General features: G+C 45.4%; 1 protein-coding gene across 1 annotated transcript in view; it reads right to left on the minus strand.

Annotated features, from left to right (window-relative positions):
- Positions 1-427: 427 nt before the first annotated feature.
- Positions 428-22,485, minus strand: part of LOC142471466 (extracellular calcium-sensing receptor-like) — a 24,342-nt gene continuing 2,284 nt past the window's right edge. The window contains exons 4-7 of the mRNA XM_075578264.1: positions 10,685-11,515; positions 2,272-2,499; positions 1,413-1,536; positions 428-1,332 (exon numbers count right to left, since the gene is read on the minus strand). Of these exons, the coding sequence (XP_075434379.1) occupies positions 428-1,332; positions 1,413-1,536; positions 2,272-2,499; positions 10,685-11,515 (2,088 nt within the window). The remainder of the gene's footprint in view (positions 1,333-1,412; positions 1,537-2,271; positions 2,500-10,684; positions 11,516-22,485) is intronic.

Genomic DNA, 22,485 nt, shown 5'->3' on the forward strand with positions numbered 1-22,485 from the left:
AACAGTCAAACCATAACTCAAAACAGCTATCTTGACCCTATCTGTCTTTCTAACTATCAGCCTGTCTCCCTCCTGCCTTTTGCCTCTAAACTCCTTGAGCGACTTGTATTCTCTCACTTTCTCCAATTTCTCAACACCTAATCTTTCCCAGACCCTCTACAATCTGGTTTCCGCACTGCTCACTCCAATGAAACAGCCCTCACTAAAATAACTAATGACCTCTATGCTGCCAAAGACAGAGGTCATTATACTCTGCTCATATTACTAGACCTCTCTGCAGCATTTGGTACTGTGGACCACCCTCTTCTCATTCACATTCTGCCACATTCCAAATATAATATGAGAACTGACAAACAATTATACTTAAAGTATAATATTTTTCAACTTCTGAGCATTAAACAACTTAGATATTTATTTTCTCTTAATTTTAACTTTTAGCTTTCCCCATGAGATGTCCTTTCGAATTCATGTCAGGTCGGAACAATATGATGAAACATTTTGGCACAAACATGCAAACCATCAGGGCCCAGCTGGAAGACAGGATGGCGAAGACCTCCATGGCCACGGTGTACTTGCCGTGTGCACTAAGGGAGGCCGGGATATAGGACACCCAGACATTGAGGAAGGCCAGCATGCTGAAGGTGATGAACTTGGCCTCGTTGAAACTGCCAGGGAGCTGTCTGGCCAGGAAGGCAACAATGAAGCTGATAGTGGCCAGGAGACCGAGATATCCCAGCATGCCCCAGAAGGCAGTTGGGGTGCCCTCGTTACACTCTATAATGATGATTCCAGGTTTTGTTTGGATGTTGTTTTCTGGAAAGGGAGGGGAGAGTCTAAGCCAAGAGATACATAAGAGGAGTTGAATAAGGGAGCAGAAGATGATTATAATGTAGGACACCTGAGGACTGGACCATTTCCTCAGCCTGCTCCCCGGTTTGGTTGCCATGAAGGCAAATACCACCATAATTGTTTTGGCCAAGATACATGAGACACAAAGGGCAAAGACCATGCCAAAAGCAGCCTGGCGCAGAAGACACTTCTCAGGATGGGGGAAACCAATGAAAGCCAAAGTGCAGAGGAAGCAGAGTGACAGGGACCACAGGAGAAGACAACTGAGGGTGTAGTTGTTTGCTCTGACAATGGGAGTGTTCTTATAACGGATGAAAAGTCTGAATATGAAAACTGGGATCATGGAGGAAAAAATACTGGTAGCAGCTAAAGTGGCACCCAAGGGCTCTTCATATGAGAGGAACTCAAGGGTCTTTGGGAGGCATCTGTTTTTCTGGAGACTGGGCCACTTATCCCAAGGACACTTCGAGCAGTCAACTGAGTCTGAAAGATAAAGGAGAAAACTCCTGTACCACCACCCAACGTCTTTTGGTTTGTCGATGGTGTTTCTGTGATCTGCTCACCTGTCTGATTGGATATCTCTCCGAGAGGACAGGGGACACATTGGAAGCAGCAGACAGGCTCCCCTCTTCTCAAAACCCTTCTGAAACCAGAGACGCAGCTCTGACTGCAAATTGACCGAGGAATCTAGTGGACAATGAATGTTAAACATGTTACGACATGGTATACAATTGGAGAGACAGATTTATACATCTCTGTGTCACTGTTTCACCCTGCATGGAGATGGACATATGCATAGTTCCTTCTCTGTGTTCTACTGGAATCCCATATGATTAGAAAGAAAGACTCAATGTTGCATAAGTAACTGCACTCTGTTCACTAAAATCCCCAGAGAGACTCCATGGACCAATAAGTCCAACAGAAAAAGTATATACTGTATGTAAATTTAAACTTTTAATACTTCCCAATAATGTTATTTTTCTTCTATAATACTGCCAATGTATGGAGCACTGTGCACAGAATTCTACACTCCCTAACTCCACAGGATCGCCTTGGGTATCCACTGCCTGTGAGGGCGTAGACAGTGAATAACAGATGTCCTCCCATAAGAGGAAAAAGTGGCACTCCAGAGGACAGGTACAAATCTAGAAAATCATTCTCTATTCTGTTATTCACACAATTCTACAGGCATAAAGAGTTGTTGTCACATGTAATCAAATACTGTATATGTGTATGGTTAGATAAGGTAACTTACCCAAGGTCACTAGTAAAACTAACACTGGGATTCAAACAAGATTTGCAAACTCAATTGCTTGTGATTTTGGATATGTATAACATGGCCATCTCTATTATATGGCATAAACTGGCACTGCCATGTTCTGTACAAGCAGAACTCATACTAATGACCTAGACAATGCATACCTGTCTTCTCCCTGATGCCCACATCAGAGCACTTTCATTGATATTAAAGGTGTTTCCGTCTGAGGCCGTGGTATCATAGCTTCCCACCGTTACATGCCTCATCATGCCATCTGCACCCAGCTGCCAGTTCACAATATCGTACACTGCAGGTGGGTCCCCATTCGTATCGAAGAAGACCTCTCTTCCATTGCTCAGCCTCACACGTACGTTCTGGATGTAGTGTAACAGCTGCAGGGGGGGAAAAGGATCATCCCTCATTTATTTGCCCTCTATGGACTGACAATGTGATCTAAACAGAATTCAATCTTTTGACCCTGCCAAGAAGATGGATATTGAGAGACTTCTATCCACCAGTGGTTGGATTTTTAATGGTAACCTCACATAATGGGACATTATGTGTTGTTATTTTCTCTTGTGGTTGCTCCCACTCTGTGTTGTGTTAGTAATCCTAAAACTCTGTTATTCCCCCGCTCCAAATAAAAGGTGTGTAATCTTGTGTCCCGCTTGTTCCAGAAGTAATCTGTGTATGTTCAACCACAAAGATATAATATCCTTCCTTAACCCTGTGTCATTCAATCAAGGAGATAGAGATGATAGCGATAGATAGAAAGATATATATATATATATATATAGAAAGATAATAGAGAGATAGAAAGATTATAGAGAGATTACAGAGAGATAAAAAGATTACAGAGATGTACTGTACAAAAATTACAGAGCTATATAAAGCTATATAAAGATTATAGAGAGATAGAAAGATTATAGAGAGATAGAAATATTACAGTATAGAGAGAAAGAAAGATTATAGAGAGTTAGAAAGATAGAAAGATTAGAGAGAGATGGAGGGATGATAGAGAGATTATATAGAGATAGAAAGATTATAGAGAGACAAAAAGATTATAGAGAGATAGAAAGATTATAGAGACAAAAAGATTATAGAGAGATAGAGACATTATAGAAAGATAGAAAGGGGACAGAGATAGAAAGATTATAGAAATAGAAAGATTATAGAGAGACTATAGAGATATAGGGGCCTATGCTGTAAGCAGTCATAAAAAAAAGCCATCAAATTTAAATCACTATTTTTGATGGCGTTGCTATCATGGTATGCAGAAAGGCCCGAATACCAGTGATTGCAACATTTGAACAACTGGCAAGTAGCCGGCGACGAGATGATCTGCTCTCTGAAAAGGGCTCACCCGGTGAGTTGATCCTGCTGCAAAGAGAGAGAGCCGTCTCTCTCTGTGCAAATCTTGGCCGAAAAAAAAATATATATATTGTGATGTTATTACTAGTGTAGATGAGCAGGGGGTCTCTGGAGCAGAACCACGTTGATTTCAGGTCCCTCTGCTTCCTACGATTCAGGCCCCGTTAAGGGGTGCCGGTATCTCCTATGCATTGAAATGTCCTGGTCACGTGATGCAGGACATTTACAGTACATGCATAGGAGATACCGGCATCCCATAACGGGGCCTGTATCTCGGGAAGCAGGGGGTACCCAAGCCTGAAATGAACGCGGTTCTGCTCTGGAGACACCTGCTACAATACACTAGTAATAAAATTTAAATTAAAATATGCAGTAAACACCAATACACAACCCACCCCCTGTGCCCCCATGAAACCATTATTTATTTATTTATTTAAACACACGATTGATAACATAGGCTGGCGGGGTCCCCGGGTGGTCCCCACAGGCATCCGGGGGTCCTCGGGTTGACCCTGTGGGTCCCTGATGGCCTGCGGTACCATTCGTGTTGTAAAAAATAAATAAAATTGCCTACATTTCAATAAATACACCTCCCCCCAAACACAGACAGTACAGTGATATGCAAAATAACTATTATCCAGATATATATAATAGATAATTTGCACATTATTACACAAAACATTAGCCATGCAGCATAAATAAAGTAAATAAAAAACTTTCTACTTACCACTGCCACTTGAAGGGTCGTCCCCGTCAGCAAACTGCAGGGCCATGTCCTCCGTTGCTAGAAAGCATACATTTAAAAATAAAATTTAATGGCCCCTAACCCCTTAATCACCTTAGCAGTTAATAACCTCTATGGTAATTAAGGGGTTAACCAACCTTCCCCCACTACCCACCCGGGAGGCCTAACCACCCACCCGGACCCACTATACCCACCCTGTACCCATTGAGTGGCATAGTAGTACATCATACCAAACTAATATTGGCATGATAAGTAACTATAGCAGTCAATGGTCACCCTAATACAAAAGAATGAATGCCCAAAATACACAATAATAAAAACATATACAACAACACCTAAACATTCAGAAACTAAAATTGAAAGCACTAGCTGTCAAGGGAGACCAGGAATTTACACATTTATACGGGATCATATCACTGAGCAAAACCAAGAAGTAAAACAAACTGTCATTTATTCCATTGAAACAGACGTACACACAGTGAATTACAATAAACAAGAGGAAACACACTTGCTGGGGGTTTGGGCTACAAAATTAACCTTTCCTAGTTGCCATAGCACAGAAATTAAAAGTCTTTACACATTCCTTTAGATGACAGGGACTAAGCCCAAAATGTCCTGGAACCGAAATCGGCATGCAGTTACTGACGCCACCACTGTATCCACTCTGGAGGTGCTAAAATCCCTTGACTGGGAACGAGTACCAAACGTCCTGTTACTCTTTTCAGCTTGCAGTTCCAGCCGTGACCGCTACGAAGTATTCTGAGTACTTGACCCGAAAAGCAGGACTTAGAAAAATTCTCGCCTTGAAATTTCTGAAGCCGTCTCACTGACATTTCTCACAGAGCATCTTTGCATTTACCGCTGCTGTCTTGGCTCTTAGACTCTCCTGACCTGATTGTTTTTTTTTATAGGATTACAGCCCCATTCACAGAATACATCCACCAATCAGAGCGTGGGATTTTTTCTACCAGCCTATTAGCGATTTGCAGGTGCCCTGAGGCAGGGCGGGCACGGATTATAATTCTGCAAAGGGGCATGCGCCAACCTGGTACCTCTGCCTCTTAGCATATTGAACCCCCCACTGGGCCAGGCTCCTCAGAGTCTGGGGAAGGGCAAATGGTCACCGGATAGCACTTATTCATGCCAGGACGTGGGTACTCAAGTATAACTCTGGTACTCCGCCCACCCTAACACTTTGGCATCTCTGAGACTCAGTGGCACCAAGCCTGGTGGCAATCTGAACCAGGGACTTGTGTCACGGGAGACCAGGTTTATTAACACCTTTTTATACCGGGATCATTGGTTGAGCAAAGCAAGGAGGTAAAATAAATTGTAATTTATTTCAGGAGAAGACATACACACAATGTAACACAATTTACAAGGTTAACACACTTATTGGGAATGGGGCTAACGAATAAATCTATCCTCTATACGCAATTCACAAAAATGACCTCTTAAGGAGCCCTTTACCTTGACCGGTAGGTACTCACGAAAGTCCTGGAAATAATTTCGGCATGCAATGCCAAGCGCGACCGCTATGTTCTCAAAAGCAGGACTTAGAAACTTTTCTGAGTTGAAAATCCTTGAAGCCGACTCGCGTCTATTCAGTACAGAGCATCTTTGAATTTGCCGCTGTTGGTTTGGTGCTTGGAATCTGCGCTCCTGATTGGCTGCAAGTCCCCTTATGGGTTTCAATGTCTTCTTCACTAAAATCTACAGCCTAACAGAGCGTGGGAATTTTCCTGCCAGCCAATCACCAATTTGCCGGTATTGTAAAGCCGGGCGGGCACCTTATCTCAGTCTGTAAAGGGGCATGCGCCAACCTGGCACCTCTTTCCCTTTGCATACTGAGCCCACCCTCTGTCCAGGCTCCACAGAGTCTGGGGTTGGGCAGATGGTGGCCGGATTGCCCTGTGTTAGCCCAGGATGTGGGTACTGAAGCAGAACTGCAGTACCCCCCCTGTTCTAACACCTTGGCATCCCTGAGGCTTTCAAGTCCTGGCTCCTCACAGACCCATAGGCACCAAGCTTGGTAGCCATCTGGTCTGATTGGAATCCATGTCTTGGAAATGCCACAGTTCCTTTAAAGGTTACCAGCACATATACCTATTAAATGTAAGTCTTTAATAAAATATACTGTGTCCTGTCTTATGTGTGGTAAAATATATAAGTCTCGGTTCTGGTGTCAGGGATGGAGTAAGTATATATAGTACCTACCTTTACTAGCCTCATATTTGACACACTTTAGAAAAATAACTTTTAAAACTTTTACACACACGAAGCACTCTCAGCTTTATCCCATAGCTGGAGTGCCCCTGAATTCCCATACAGGGTGTAGGGTATCTGGGTATGTATCTGCGTACCACTCTTTATACTAGGGACCTGTAACAGGGGAGTTATCCCTGTTCAGGAAATATGCCTCTAATCCAGCAGTGTGGTGGTTAACTGCTGGTAGTCAATTAACAAAAACCACCTGCCTGATTAGGTTGCTTAGAAAAGCCTGCCCTTGAAACAGGAAGTAAGATTGTGCCTGAAGTCTCACAACTTGTGAGGGTGAATATGGGGACATTTGTCTTGAGCCTGCAAGAAGAAACAGCAGTGCTGCTTTCAAGACACAGGGGAAACTTCTAAACCTGAATGCTGACAAACCCTGAGGAAAAGGGAGCAACCAGGGACAGAGAAGATTTTCCCTCCAAACCACTACAAACAGATAAGACTTTCATTTATAAGACTTTTTATATCTGTTCATTTCCTGCTATATGTTTGGGGCTGTGAGACATGCTTATCTAAAGGGAGTTGTGGATTGCATAGTATTTCACTAGAAATACTCCCAAGTGAATAGAAGCTTTGTTTACCCCTTGTTTGGATGGTTTCCTGATGTTAAGGAAACAGGCGCAATAAAAGCCTTATTTAATTTCACCATAACCAGTCTCCTTGCATACCTCTGTGAGCGTCCGCCTACAGGACCCCTCTTTCTACTAGGGAACACGTGGGTGATCGCACGTATACATTAACCCCTTCGTGCCCTTTACCTTGTCTGGAAGATACTGCAGCAAGAATCCTGGCGGTAAGTCGTAATACTTTAGCGCTTTCAGAATCAGAGTTTGACCGGAGCAATGTGCTTGGCTGCATCTGGGAATCTCACTGGATTCCCGGATCCAATTCCTGGGGTATCCTATAACTCTGGAACCCCGATACATAGACATTCTATAATAACTTTCTCTGTCAAACCCACCCTGAAATTTACAGCTAGAAATCTCCCGGTCCCTGCATCCCAGGAAAGGCAAAACGCACAGAAAACTTTAAAGTCGCATAACTTGCACACAATCACAGTAATGCAATTAGGACATCTGGGTCCAAGAGCTAACACTCTAGAACCTCAACACACACAGATCAGGGTAAGCAAGTGGGCTGAACCTTTATTAGTGAGCCTGGTTAACCCCATCACCACTACAACTTTGAAATTCCCCAGCTTATATACAGTGCATAAAACACTAGGAACTACTGAAAGACGCGCAAGTTCGGAGCTCCTAGACCTTCCTATAAGAAGTTTACTTAAAAGTTGCTTCAAATTACGCTTAGGTTAAGTTTCAGAGTTTCTTCTATTGTACTGAAGTTGGACTTAGAATTAATGTCACTCTCGCAACCTCATGGATGGTTTGAGACACTCTGAACTCCAAAACCGGTGCTACTGGTTTTAATGTATGTGTTGCCTAGGGGTTGTACAGTATGAATTAATTGTTGTGTTGGTTACTGCTTTTATGTATTAAATGTATTTTTTGGCTAGTGGTTTGACTTATGTAATTGATTGCATAGTGGTTTTAATTATTCTATTGAATGCCTAGTGGTTTTAATTTTGTAATTGATTGGCTAGTGTTTTTATTTAGTTAATTGCTTGGTTGGCTAGTGCTTTTAATTTTTGTTTCTGGGTGTTTAGGTGCTTGTTGTATATGTTTTATTATTGTGTATTTTGGGCATTCATGCTTTTGTATTAGGGTGACCATTGACTGCTATAGTTGCTTATCATGCCCTTATTTTATGGGTATGATTTACAATTAAGCCACTCAATGGGTACAGGGTGGGTATAGTGGGTCTGGGGTGGGTGGTAAGACCTCCCGGGTTGGTAGCGAGGGAGGGTGGGTTAACCCATTAATTACTATAGCTGTTATTAAGTGCTAAGGTGATTAATAGGTTAGGGGCCATTAGATTGTATTTTTTAATGTGTTCTTTCTGGCAACGGAGGACATGGCCCTTGAGTATGCTGACAAGGATGCCCTTCATTTTGGCAGGGGTAAGTAGAATGTTTTTAATTTACTCTATTTATGCTGCATGGCTAATGTTTTGTTTAATAATGTGCAAATGATCTATTATCCATATCTGGATAATAGTTATGTGTACATTACTGTACTGTATGTGTTTGGGGGGTTGGGAGAGGTGAGTTTATTGAAATGTAGGCCATCTTTATTTTTTTTTACAACACGAATGGTACCGCAGGCCAGCAGGGACCAACGGGGACCACCCAAGGAACACCAGACACCCGTGGGGATGCCCCGAGGACCCCCGCCGGCCTGTGGTATTAATCCTGTGTATAAAAAAATTAATAATGGTTATATGTGGGGGCACAGAGGGTGGGTTGTGTATTGGTGTTTATTACATATTGTAATGCTTATTGGTGGCCTAGGAGGTTGGTATTTGGGCTGTTGTGTGTATTTTTTTTAATTGTGCGTAGTGTGGGTGGGTGAAGGGGGTATTATCCCCAAGGATGGGTGTTTAGGCCTTCTGGGTGGGTAGTGGGAGGGGTTAACCCCTTAATTACCTTAGCAGTGTTAACCATTAAGGTAATGAAGGAGTTAAGTCCACCCGGAAGCCCCCAGGAAGGCCTAATCACACACAAAGGGCCAAATACCACCTTCACCCACGTCCGCCACCCACAATAAGCATGGCACTGGTGGTTAACTCCTTCATTGCCTTAGCGGTTAGCCGCTAAGGTAATGAAGTTGCCTGCAAATGCATTTTTCATGCATTTGATTCATGCCGGGGGTCTCCGGTGGTGATATTAATGTAGTCTCCGGTGGTGATATTAATGGAGTCTCCCGGCATCAATCCGATGCAGGAAAAATTCCTTTTTGTTTTCTAAGGGCTGTCTCACTGCTTCTCAGCAGCTTCTCACCACAATCTTTCCAACTTTTTGTGGCGGGACGATTTCTAGAGGAATTCTCAATTCTAGAGCGGCGATCTGCCTCGATAAGCTGATCAGGGCTACAAGAATTGAGCGACTTTGAGAAACTGCCGATAAGTGATGAAAAGTGCCTAATCGCTGCAAGTTTGGCGATTTTTTTTTTTTTTTTCGGAAAAAAATTGACGAAAATTTATAGTATTGCCAATTTATCAGAGGTTGAATAGCAGTAGGCTTTTTTGCCGATAAGCTGCCGATAACTGACTTATCAGATCTTTCATCATAGAGATATGAGATAGATTGAAATAAAGAAGAGAGAGAGAGATTAGATACTGTAGATTGAAATAAAGAAGAGAGAGAGAGATGAGATAAATTGAAATAAAGAAGAGAGAGAGATGAGATAGATTGAAATAAAGAAGAGAGAGAGATGAGATAGATTGGAATAGAGAGAGAGAGACCCTTTCTGTTGCTATGTGCCTTAGGGATATTAGTGGACCTCAAAGAGCGTTACTTGAGAAGATTATGGTAAGACATGCCTTCTGATAACAGCTCTGCCCAGTGGAGTTGGGAAAAGTGAGAATAAATAGCAATAGTTTCCATGTGAGCGCTCTAGTACAGGAGTTGAACCTTTTTTCATAACAATTAAAATAAGTCATAACTTAGCGGGGAAAGCATTGCAAGGTTGGCTAATCTGCTTTTAATGTCCCCACATGGAACTCGCAGTCAGGATCATTCAAGGTCATGCAGTATTAGGTGGAACTGATAGAGAGGAGACAGGGGGCAGACACTTCAAGACATTTCTCCGCGACCAAATCTCTGCCAGCGATTAGCCGCTTCTCACCTCACTGCTGGGATCTCTCGCTGCCGGCCAATTCACGCCAAAGTAAATCCTTAAATGTTTCCCTTACACTAAAATCCCCTATTCTTAACCCCAAATACGAATGCTATCCCCAACCCTAAACTTCTTACCCTAATTCCCCTACCCTAAAAAATTCCCCCAACCCTTAAACCCCTTAACCTTAACCCTACCATTAAAACTTTACCCCCAAACGCTAAACTGCTTTACCATAATCCCTCTACTCTAATCCCCTATCATAAAAACCCTTAATAGGTCATGTTAGATTGAACTGATAGAGAGGAGACAAGGGGGAGAATATGGACTTATACATACATCGTTTCTGCCTCTACAGTTACAAAGACATATTGATAAATGACCATTAACAATCTTGACCATCAGGTCTTTTTCTACTTTCACATTAAACAAATGATTAACAGATATTCTTACCTGCCATGGTTTGAAGCTCTGAATATCTGCACAACTTCCATTATAAAATGGTCCTCTCTTCTCCTGGCATGTTTGCAGATCATGCAGAGATTTGGCAATGATATAAATCGTTGTATAAATGTTGTAGGGACCTCTTAAAATGGACACATCATTGTTACTGTTCTGGATACTCTCTAGATCCTCATTTCCTGTACACAACTTTGCAGTAATATCGCTTGAGCTGGTGAGGTTTCTCTGGTCCAAGAATTTGCATCCAAAAGTTTCTTCCCAGAATATTTTCGACCAAATTTCCCCAGGGGTATTGAAAGGACGGACGCTGTTTAGATACCCTCTGAACCCTGCAATCTTTGAGCTATGAAAAGTAAAACCAATTGAGCCGGAGAGAATTGCAAAATATTTGTCCACTGATAATATGTTTGAGATGGACCAAGCTTCACTGGCCACAAAGATCTTCCCAGTAACGTTCTGCCTCAGCATCTCATCAAGAAGCGGAATCATATCAATATCCTGGGAGAAGACAAGAATAGCCTTGGCTGTTGACTCTCTGATGACCCTGGTGAGGTGTGTAGCATTCTTAACAAGACGATTGGTAATGATATATTCAGTGAAGGCCACACAAGCTCCGGCCTTGAGGATCTCCTGCTTAATGACCTTGATGCCCTGTTGCCCATAGTCATCTCCCAAAGCCACCAACCCAACCCAGGTCCAACCAAAATACAACACCAGCTGGGCTAGTCCTTTGGATTGGAAGACATCGCTGGGGACACTCCTGAAGAAGGAAGGGAACTGTGTCCTGTCACTCAGGAAGGAACTGGTCGAGTAGATACTGATCTAAAGTGACAAATGTGAGTTTCATCAAATACAGCTAACCTGTTTCACCAAGTAGAACTATTATTTAAGATTGCAAGCCATAGTCCTCCTTGGCACCGGTCCTCAATTATAAGTGCACAGTGCAATAATTGAACAAAAGGATTTTAAAAAAAACATTGCATAGTATTGAACAGTAATAATGTTACAAATAAACTTCAACATTCATTCATTATAAAGCAATGCTTATCTGAACTACCGTGTATAAAAATAATGTGAACTAACAAACAACGGTGATCACTCACTGTGACGGTGGAGGTAGCCAGCCTTCCTAATAAAGGTCAAGCCCGGCTAGCTGGCCCTAAAAACCGTGGTCCCCAATGTGTGTGTTCTAACCCTGTATGTGTTCCTATAAACCTAGGACTTTGGAAGCGGGACTTTAATAGTTGGTATTTGTGGGAACAAGGGATTCAAATATGAATTAAAGGTTGTGGGACAAAGGTACCGGTTGTCCCACCATTTAACCCGCAGATTGCGGCTGGTCTGCGGGTACACATGTGCATGTTATAACCATTGTATTTTCCCTATGAAATATTGTGTTCCCCGCCCGCCTAGCTAAGTGTATCATCCAAATCCCTGAGCCAAGGTTAGAGGAAGATATACAGATACAGCGGCCGTTATTTTAAGGCATCACGGTGCCGTTTTCGTGTGCTCTGCTATACTCCACGTGGCATGAACGTGGCCAATCGCCCCAGGCACACGTGTTTATTGCGGTTGCTTTGTTTGAATTTTATGGATTGTGTACAAGTATATGCAATGAAATTAATGAATTGTAATGTGTACCGTACTATACTACTGTGTCAATTTCAGGTGTTTAAAAGCCAGAACACTAAAATGCCATTTTATGCACTCACCTGCACTAGCGTCTTAAGGCGGTATGGTTGGAAGTAATCCCGCGCCATTACATGGGTATTCCAAGATATACACCATGTGATTTGTTAAAATAATGGCCGCTGCATCTGTATGTGTTTAAAATGTGTATTCATCTCTATGAAGACAGTCTTGGTAATTCGATAAGCAAGGATGTCTGGATAGAGATGTTGGATCAAAGTTGATGATGGAAGTCCAGAGGTGTCGGGGCATTTGTTGAGCGGGGAAGGGTCGGAGTACAAGGTCCAGAGACAAAAACTTCCCACGGGGGAAATTCCTTGTTCTCACAGACTCGGTGGAGCCTACCCAGCAGGAGTTATGGGGCTGGCAAAGGGAAGCTGTTGCACATAGGCATGGTTCCCATTAGCCAGTTCGAATTTACCGCTTGCCGACTTCTTGAGCCCCTCGACACACCCACTCCTCTGACACCATGCCTCCATCGTGTGATTGGCTGTTGCAGTTACGATACGTTCTCTGATAGGTCGCCAGTCCCTCTTCCATGTTAAACATAGGACACTGAGGTCTATGTAAGAGGACTACCCGATCAGAGAACAGACAATCTTCGGACTTGGTCCGGTGAAGCACTGCTGGGATTTTCAAAAGTGCTTTGCTCTGAATAGCAAAGCACTTGGCACAGAGTTGCCGGAGAAGCTTAGCCTAGCTGAGGACAAGTTCTACACTCGGGCCAAGTTTTAATAATCAATGAAGACCCGGCCAGTGGGGAAAGACAGGTATCTCACCTGGAGATAGTACCGTGGTGTTCCTGGATTTGGAGCGTACAGGGTAAGCCTTCCTGAAGCAGGCACCCTGCACCTATTGAGGCTAGACACTCCCCCCATATCCCCAGTTAAGCATGTAGTACCTGTATTCTGCTGGTATTACCAGAATAGATTCCATATTGTTAAATGACCTTGTTCTGCCTAGTGAATTGATCCCGGAAGGTAAAAGGTGTTAAAAGTACTGGTCTTCCATGACACTCACACATGACTACAATCCCCCCAAAAGATCAAACACAAGGATGTAGATGCATCTGTCTCCTCAAAAAAGATGATGGATGAGGCACCCAAACACTCACATTAATGCTTGGATGTTGTCATATACAATATGGTATCAGTTCTTGGAATAAGTAGAATTCACGATTCATAACTTAAGTTCATCCATTGTACAAAAGATGAGGAAAAAAGAACATAGCATAATACTGTATAAAAATGTATTAAAATAACATTGTATTAAAATAACATAAAAGACAGACATTCTCCGTTCTTTTGAGCTTTGTATGAGAGCCTGGTCCTAGGTTAGGAGTCCCTCCGATCTTGCATGGTGCCCACGGCGTCCGAGCAATCCCAGATGACGGTATGGTAGTTGCTTCCTGGTTTACGTCCTGTGACCTGCTTTACGTCCTGGGCCCGCCTCCCTTAAGTGATGACGTCACACAGTACTCCCCAGCTAATCGGCGGAATCACCTCCGTTGAATCCTGTGTAGCCCAATGTCACTTCCACTTAAAGGCAATAAGAATAGCTCATGGTGAGCACAAAATAATGGGGTATCTGTGAGTGAGATTCTGAGTGTTTGTCTTTTAGGTTTTTTTATTACAATTACAGTATTAGGCTATGTTAATTATTTCTCATCTTTTGTACAATGGATGAACTTATCTTATGAATCGTGAATTCTACTTATTTCAAGAAGTGATACAATACTGTATACTATACAGTGTCTCATCCATCTTATTTTTTTTTTCACTGCACGATTTTAAGTGGAGACAGATTAAGCTACACCTGTGTTTTTCAACCAGGATTCCTAGAAATCTTTTGGTTCCTCGAGCCTCCCTAAAGGTTTCGTTGTAATTTTCAGGTCATTTTAAAATTGTAAAAAACAAAGAACAAAAAAGCCCAATGCCACTTCCAATATGACAAAAATACACAGCATTTTAAAATTGTACCAAATACAGAAGAATTTACAATGATCTGACCTCAGATGCTCTATTAGAGAGGGTTGGGGTTCCTTAGGATGTACTGCACCGACACACTTTATTCGAGCAAATACCCGGTATGTACCTGGCAGATACCTGGAATGCGCCGCTCCTCACCTCTGACAAGCCATGTTGCATTTGCCTTCCCAGCCTGGGTTCATGCCTGGCTGATGGGCGGCTGATCTGTTAAATGATAATGATTAGGATTTAATAGGCTGCAATGCTTCGCGTGTCTACCAGATGGCATAAATTCATGAATTGTAATGCAGTATATATATATGTACTGTGCAGTATTGCAGCCAGCATGAATAAAATGCTTCAATCCCTGCCTGGAAATAACGCAATGCACCCGGGCAGAAAACAGTCACAAACCTCAATACACCCGGGTATACCCGAATTCGTGGGACTAGCCGAGCTCGAATAAAGTGTGTCGCCAGTGTATCTGATCTCGGATACGCTATTAGAGAGGGTTGAGGGTCCATACAATGCATCTGATCTCAGACACGCTATAAGAGAGATATGTAATCGGGTGAACAAGAGTTAACCCACTAGGTGCTTCAGAAACATAGTAGTGGCTGATGCATATAGATAATCACATTCATGAGGCAGGTCATGGCAAACTACCAATGATTGTGTATGTGGTCTCTCCCAGCAACTGGCTCAGCTATGAGCACTAATCGTATTGTGTTAAAGGGACTCACGTTTCTGGAGTATATGATGCCGAGCCTCGGTAGTCCTTATGGTAATAGTAGCACCGCCAACCCTTTCGCAACTGCTCCGTCGCATAGGGCGGTCACATGACCGGCGGTGATGTCGTAGAAGAAGCAGGAAACCACCCGGCGTGCTGCCCGGAAGAAAGCAGGATAGGAACTCCTCCCACAGGAGGCTGGAGCGGAGCACAGCCGTCGAATAAACGAAGGGTAACAGTGGTGGTGACTAAAAAACTTTATTGAACCGAAGTGTGCAGATGATGGATCCTCTGATTCGTTTCAGCCCTCAGGCCTTTGTCAAAGAGTGATCCATCAGTCATAACAAGAGCCCTGATATAGGCAGTACAAACACGAACACCTGTGTGAACTGCTCATGAACAGATTTATTTTCCCAAATATTAGGGCATATTGTCTCAGGGACAAGGCGAAATAAAATATTGAGTGACAAGAATGGAACATTATACTCCCTATATCACCCCCATGGTAGTCCCTTACATGGCGTGATAAAGGTGTATCCACTGTATTCCGAATAGTACCTAGGTGTGCAAGCACTTTTACCCTTAACTCCCTCCGTGTTTTGCCCACGTACTTTAGGCCACACACACGCAGGTTGCAAGGTAAATAATCCCCTTCGATCTGCAGTTCATAGAGTGTTTTTGTGAGAAATGCTTGATGCCTCCCGAGTCACTGAATGTTTTGCTGTTTGACACAGGTGAACAGGCTGTGACATTTAAAGCAGCCTATGGTGTGTTTTCCCAGCCAAGTTGTTTTAGTTGTTTTGTTAACCCTGGAAAAATGTCTGTTCACTAGTGTGTCTTTTAAATTTCGTGTCCTGCGCCAAGTAACGCCAAACTTGAAAGTGTACCTATACGAGCCTGAAGGCTGGGTGATAGTTAAATCATTTAAAAGAAAACACGCATTGCAGCCCAGGTGGAAGGGCCCGTACCAAGTATTGCTCACAACACATACAGCTGTCAAGGTTGCGGAGCTCACCTCGTGGGTACATGTGACTCATTGTAAAGTGGTCTCCCACCTCAAGGACCCATTCACATACGTTTTTAAAGAACCAAAAGACATTTACACAAGTTTTGTTTTATAGCACTAATAGACACTTATACATTATTATTTTTGAAGAATCAAAAGAATAAGAACTTTAAAAGAAATTAACATTTTTATATATATACTAGCTGAGAGACCTGGCGTTGCCCGTGAGTTAAATTTCCCGCTAGGAAAGGGGGGGGGGGGAAGAGGGGGGGGAAAGGGAGGGGGACAGTGGACAGGAGGAGGGGAGGGGGGGGGACAGTGGACAGGAGGGGGGAACAGTGGAGGGGGGGGGCAGTGGACAGGAGGGTGGGGGGACAGTGGACAGGAGGGTGGGGGGGCAGTGGACAGGAGGGGACGTGGACAGGGGACAGTGGACAGGAGGGGATGGGGACAGGCGACAGAAGGGGACGGGGACAGTGGACAGGAGAGGACGGGGACAGTGGACAGGAGGGGACGGGACAGTGGACAGGAGAGGACGGGACAGTGGAGAGGAGGGGACGGGACAGTGGACAGGAGGGGGACGGGACAGTGGACAGGTGGGGGAGGGAACAGTGGACAGGTGGGGGAGGGGACAGTGGACAGGAGGGGGACGGGACAGTGGACATGAGTGGGACGGGACAGTGGACAGGAGGGGGACGGGACAGTGGACAGGAGGGGGACGACAGTGGACAGGAGGGGGGGGACAGGGGACAGTGGACAGGAGGGGGGACAGGGGACAGGAGGGGGGCAGTGGACAGGAGGGGACGGGGACAGTGGACAGGAGGGGATGGGACGACAGTGGACAGGAGGGGACGGGATGACAGTGGACTGGAGGGGGACGGGAGTGTGGACAGGAGGGGGACAGGACAGTGGACAGGAGGTGGACGGGACAGTGGACAGGAGGGGGATGGGACAGTGGACAGGAGGGGGATGGGACAATGGACAGGAGGGGGACGGGACAGTGGACAGGAGGGGGACGGGACAGTGGACAGGAGGGGGATGAGACAGTGGACAGGAGGGGGAAGGGACAGTGGACAGGAGGGGGATGGGACAGTGGACAGGAGGGGACGGGACAGTGGACAGGAGGGGATGGGACGACAGTGGACAGGAGGGGGAGGGGACGACAATGGACAGGAGGGGAGGGGATGACACTGGACAGGAGGGGACGGGACGACAGTGGACAGGAGGGGGACAGGACAGTGGACAGGAGTGGACGGGACAGTGGACAGGAGTGGACGGAACGACAGTGGACAGGAGTGGATAGTGGACAGGAGGGGACGGGACGACAGTGGACAGGAGGGGAGGGGACGACACTGGACTGGAGGGGACGGAACGACAGTGGACAGGAGGGGGACGGGACAGTGGACAGGAGGGGATGGGACGACAGTGGACAGGAGGGGATGGGACAACAGTGGACAGGAGGGGACGGGACGACAGTGGACAGGAGTGGACGGGACGACAGTGGACAGGAGGGGACGGGACAACAGCAGACAGGAGGAGGGTGGGAAAGTGGACAGGAAGTGGACGGGACAGTGGACAGGAGGGGTGGTGACAGTGGACAGGAGGGGGTGGTGACAGTGGACAGGAGGGGGGTGACAGTGGACAGAAGGGGGTGACAGTGGACAGGAGGGGGGTGACAGTGGACAGGAGGGGGGTGACAGTGGACAGGAGGGGGGGTGACAGAGGACAGGAGGGGGGGTGACAGTGGACAGGAGGGGGAGTGGACAGTGGACAGGAGGGGGAGGGGACAGTGGACAGGAGGGGGGGTGAAAGTGGACAGGAGGGGGGGGTGACAGTGGACAGGAGGGGGGGGACAGTGGACAGAAGGGGGGGACAGTGGACAGGAGGGGGGACAGTCGACAGGAGGGGGGGTTGCTTAAAATTTCCGAGTCCCTCCTCTCCACTCCCCCTGTATGTTTCTCGGCTCCCCCCTCTCTCTACGCTCCTGACACCCACCCCCCCCATAGCTTCGGTCCCCACCCTACAGTGCCTGACACACACACAGTGTCACACACAGTGTCACACACACACAGTGTCACACACACACAGTGTCACACACACACACACACACACACACACACACACACACACACACACACACACACACACACACACACACACACACACACACACACACACACACACACACACACACACACACAGTGTCACACACACACAGTGACACACACACACACACACACACACACACACACACACACACACACACACACACACACACAGTGTCACACACACACACAGTGTCACACACACACACACACACACACACACACACACACACACACACACACACACACACACACACACACACACACACACACACACACACACACACACACACACAGTGTCACACACACACACAGTGGCCCACACACACAGTGTCACACACACACAGTGTCACACACAGTGTCACACACACACAGTGAGTGGAGAATCGGAGGGGGGAGGTGAGTGGAGCATTGGGGGGAGGTGAGTGGAGCATCGGGGGGAGGTGAGTGTAGCATCGGGGGGAGGTGAGTGGAGCATCGGGGGGGAGGTGAGTGGAGCATCGGGGAGGGGGGTGAGTGGAGCATTGGGGGGGGAGGTGAGTGAAGCATCGGGGGGGAGGTGAGTGGAGCATCGGGGGGGAGGTGAGTGGAGCATCGGAGGGGAGGTGAGTGGAGCATTGGGGCGGAGGTGAGTGGAGCATCGGGGGGGAGGTGAGTGGAGCATCGGGGATGGAGGGGGGGGAAGTTGAGTGGAGCATCGGGGGGGAGGTGAGTGGAGCATCGGGGGGGAGGTGAGTGGAGAATCAGGGGGGGAGGTGAGTGGAGCATCGGGGGGAGGTGAGTGGAGCATCAGGGGGGAGGTGAGTGGAGCATCGGGGGAGGGGGGTGAGTGGAGCATCGGGGGGGGAGGTTAGTGGATCATCAGGTGGGAGGTGAGTGGAGCATCGGGGGGGAGGTGAGTGGAGCATCGGGGAGGGAGGGGGGAAGGTGAGTGGAGCATCGGGGAGGGAGGGAGGGGGGAAGGTGAGTGGAGCATCGGGGAGGGAGGGGGGGAGGTGAGTGGAGCATCGGGGGGGAGGTGAGTGGAGCATCGGAGGGGAGGTGAGTGAAGCATCGGGGAGGGAGGGGGGGAAGGTGAGTGGAGCATCTGGGAGGGAGGAAAGGGGGGGAAGGTGAGTGGAGCATCGGGGAGGGAGGGGGGGAAGTTGAGTGGAGCATTGGGGGGGAGGTTAGTGGAGCATCGGGGGGAGGTGAGTGGAGCATCAGGGGGGAGGTGAGTGGAGCATTGGGGGGAGGTGAGTGGAGCATCGGGGGGAGGTGAGTGGAGCATTGGCGGGGAGGTGAGTGGAGCATTGGGGGGGAGGTGAGTGGAGCATCGGGGGGGAGGTGAGTGGGGCATCGGGGGGAGGTGAGTGGAGCATCGGGGAGGGAGGGGGGAAGGTGAGTGGAGCATCAGGGAGGGGGGGTGAGTGGAGCATCGGGGAGGGGTGTGTGTGTGTGTGTGTTTGTGTGTGTGTGTGTGTGTCCTTTGGCCCATCACTCCACCTCAGGCCAATGAGAGGTGTGCGGGGGCGGGCGGCCCAAGGGAGCAATCTCATTGGCCTGGCCCAAGGTCCAATGAGATTGCCGCTAGGGACACAGGGAGGGACACAGGGAGACACATACAGACACGGACACATAGGACACTTTCAGAAATATATAGTAGATATTCAATACAGCTGAATTATTGTATACTACAGTAGAGGCAACGTTTATTCTAACATTTGCCGTAAACTAGCCGGGTTACATTCTGGGTATGTGCTGGGTATGTGCTGGGTATGTTCTGGGCTAGTTTGAGGCACGTTTAAGGCATTTCTGCATTGACTAACGACCCATAGGATTAACACAGCAGGGATCCCTGGCAGTCCAATTCAGTTTGAATGGGACTGCCAGGGACCCCCGCTGTTAATCTGATAGGCCATTAATCAATGCAGAAATGCTGGGGCTAGTTTAAGGAAAGTTTAAGGCATGTATTCAGAATGTACCTGGGTGTTTCCTGGGTCTTTTGGGGAATTGCCACTGGTTTTTGTTCGAATAAGCGTTGCCTCTACTGTAACCTTATATATTTTTTATGTTTTAATATTTTAGATACTAACATATATAGTTTAGGATTGTGACCGGAAAATACCAAACAGATCAGTGGATCCTGATTTGGGGTAGTATTAGGGATTATTATTGTTTTTATCTTTGTCTTGTAACTTAACGAAACAATTACAAAATTCATGTTTGTTAGGACATCCAGAGATAGCAGAGGAGAGAAATGTGTTGTTAGACTTAACACATAGTGTAGCCCTCAGTATTAGTATAATTTTTTGTTATACTGTATCTGTGTATGTATATATATATATATATATATATATGTATATATATATATATATATATATATATATATATATATATATATATATATATATATATATATATATATATTTAGGTGTCGCAGGAGGGGTGAGTTATATACTTATGTAAGGACTTAATGCACTCAGCAATATATCAATATAAAAAGATTGACCAGGCAGAAAATGTTATGCAATATAATTAAAGTAACACAAAATATAGTACAGACACCCCTCAATATAGTGCTGTATATCTATACAGGAGATGCATAGACATATTCAAATCTACCGAAAGATCAGAGAGATAGAGTGTGTAAAAATCACACTTATTCTGTTGAGGATTACCATACATTAACCAATAAAGAAGCAGATAAATATTTGGCCTTACAACATGTGAAGAGTTCACTCAGCTTGTTCAGACTATCCAAGTCAAGGAACTCAGACTTGCCTATGGCATAGGTAAGCACATCTAATTGCAATTACACCATGTATTGTGATCCTTTCAATACTGCTGGACAATTACTAAGATTTTACACTAGATCAGGAGATTTTAATCCTAGTCCAGGGAAGTCAGGTTCTGGTACGGTAAAAACTAATGTAACCATCAGAGAAGAAATGTAGCAAGCTAGGTTGAATATGTGTGACGAACTCCTCAATTATGGCACAGGTAAAGACTTGTATTAGATTTGTGGCTTTAAAGCATTCATAAGTTTACCTAAAGATTGATGTGGTTCTTGTTATCTAGGTAGAGGATGCCTTGGTAGGGATCAATACTGAACTGTTGGCTCTTAGATCCATGACCTTACAAAATAGGATGGCTTTAGATTATTTATTGGCAGCCAGAGGAAGTGTTTTTGCTGTGGTGGGAGAAGGAGGTTGCATCTATGTCCCTGACAATACAGCTAACATTACCCATGATACACTGGGGATAAAATAAGTAGTGTCAAAGTTGGAAGACTCATTGAAAGTAACATCTAGCTGGGGACTTGGGACTGGGCACGTGGCTTGGGTAACTGGGAGCGAAACTGGCACAAGGATTGATTATATGTGTATATGTTTTTGTTGTCATATTCATTGTTATCTCTTGCGTTAAAGGATTGATCACCAAATCATTCCCTCCATGCCCCTCCAAGAAGATATATATGAAGAACCAACGGAAAACTCTCTAATGCAACAATTCCCTCCTGATGTGATCTAAACAACAAATAAATGCCTTTCAGGAGGGAGAAAAGCAATTGGATATGCAGGGGGTGAGACTCCAAAGGATTGAGGATCCAGACCAAGGGTTATACATCAAGGAAATACCCTCTACCATGGATGGATACCGTGTTTTCCAAGAATAAAGTTATACATTTCTCACTGAAGATTTCGAAAAGTATAAGAGAACGGACTGTTAATCTAATATTGTTGAAATGAACATACTGTAGAAATGGATGACATTTTGCCTCCATTTTGTCTGTCTTTGTCTTCATAAGTCTCTGCCTTGTGTCTCATGCTGTGTTCCTGCAATCATTCGTGTGTGAAAGAATGTGTCTGTTGCAAGCGTATCAGTTTGGCTACCGTTAGAACTCAAGGCCAATTGGCCTATGGCTCAATGCCCTGAAATTAGCGAGAAACACATATTCTGCAGTGAGCAGACTTAGAGATAAAAATGTATCTTTAACAGACCTTCTTTTCTTGTTCATTGTATTAAAGCAGCAGTTCAAGCAATATCCTTCTATGTGTGTTTTTTTTAAATAAATCAGTACTGTACTATGAGAAAATACTTGTAGCATTTAAAAAAAATTGAATGTTTTAAAGACATTTTTAATGTTTCTATTGTACTGTAGGAAGCATTTCCAAAGTGACAGCCCCCTTCCCCTTCTAATAGGCTCCGGTTCTTGAGCCCCGCCCTCTCTCTAGCAGTGCACCAATTGTATCTAGTAACTGCCCAGTCAATCATATTCTAGGAACTATATTGCCCAAAATGCTGTGCAAGAA

The sequence above is a fragment of the Ascaphus truei genome, chromosome 20 (genome assembly GCF_040206685.1).
Source record: "Ascaphus truei isolate aAscTru1 chromosome 20, aAscTru1.hap1, whole genome shotgun sequence".
In the NCBI taxonomy this organism is placed as follows: domain Eukaryota; kingdom Metazoa; phylum Chordata; class Amphibia; order Anura; family Ascaphidae; genus Ascaphus; species Ascaphus truei.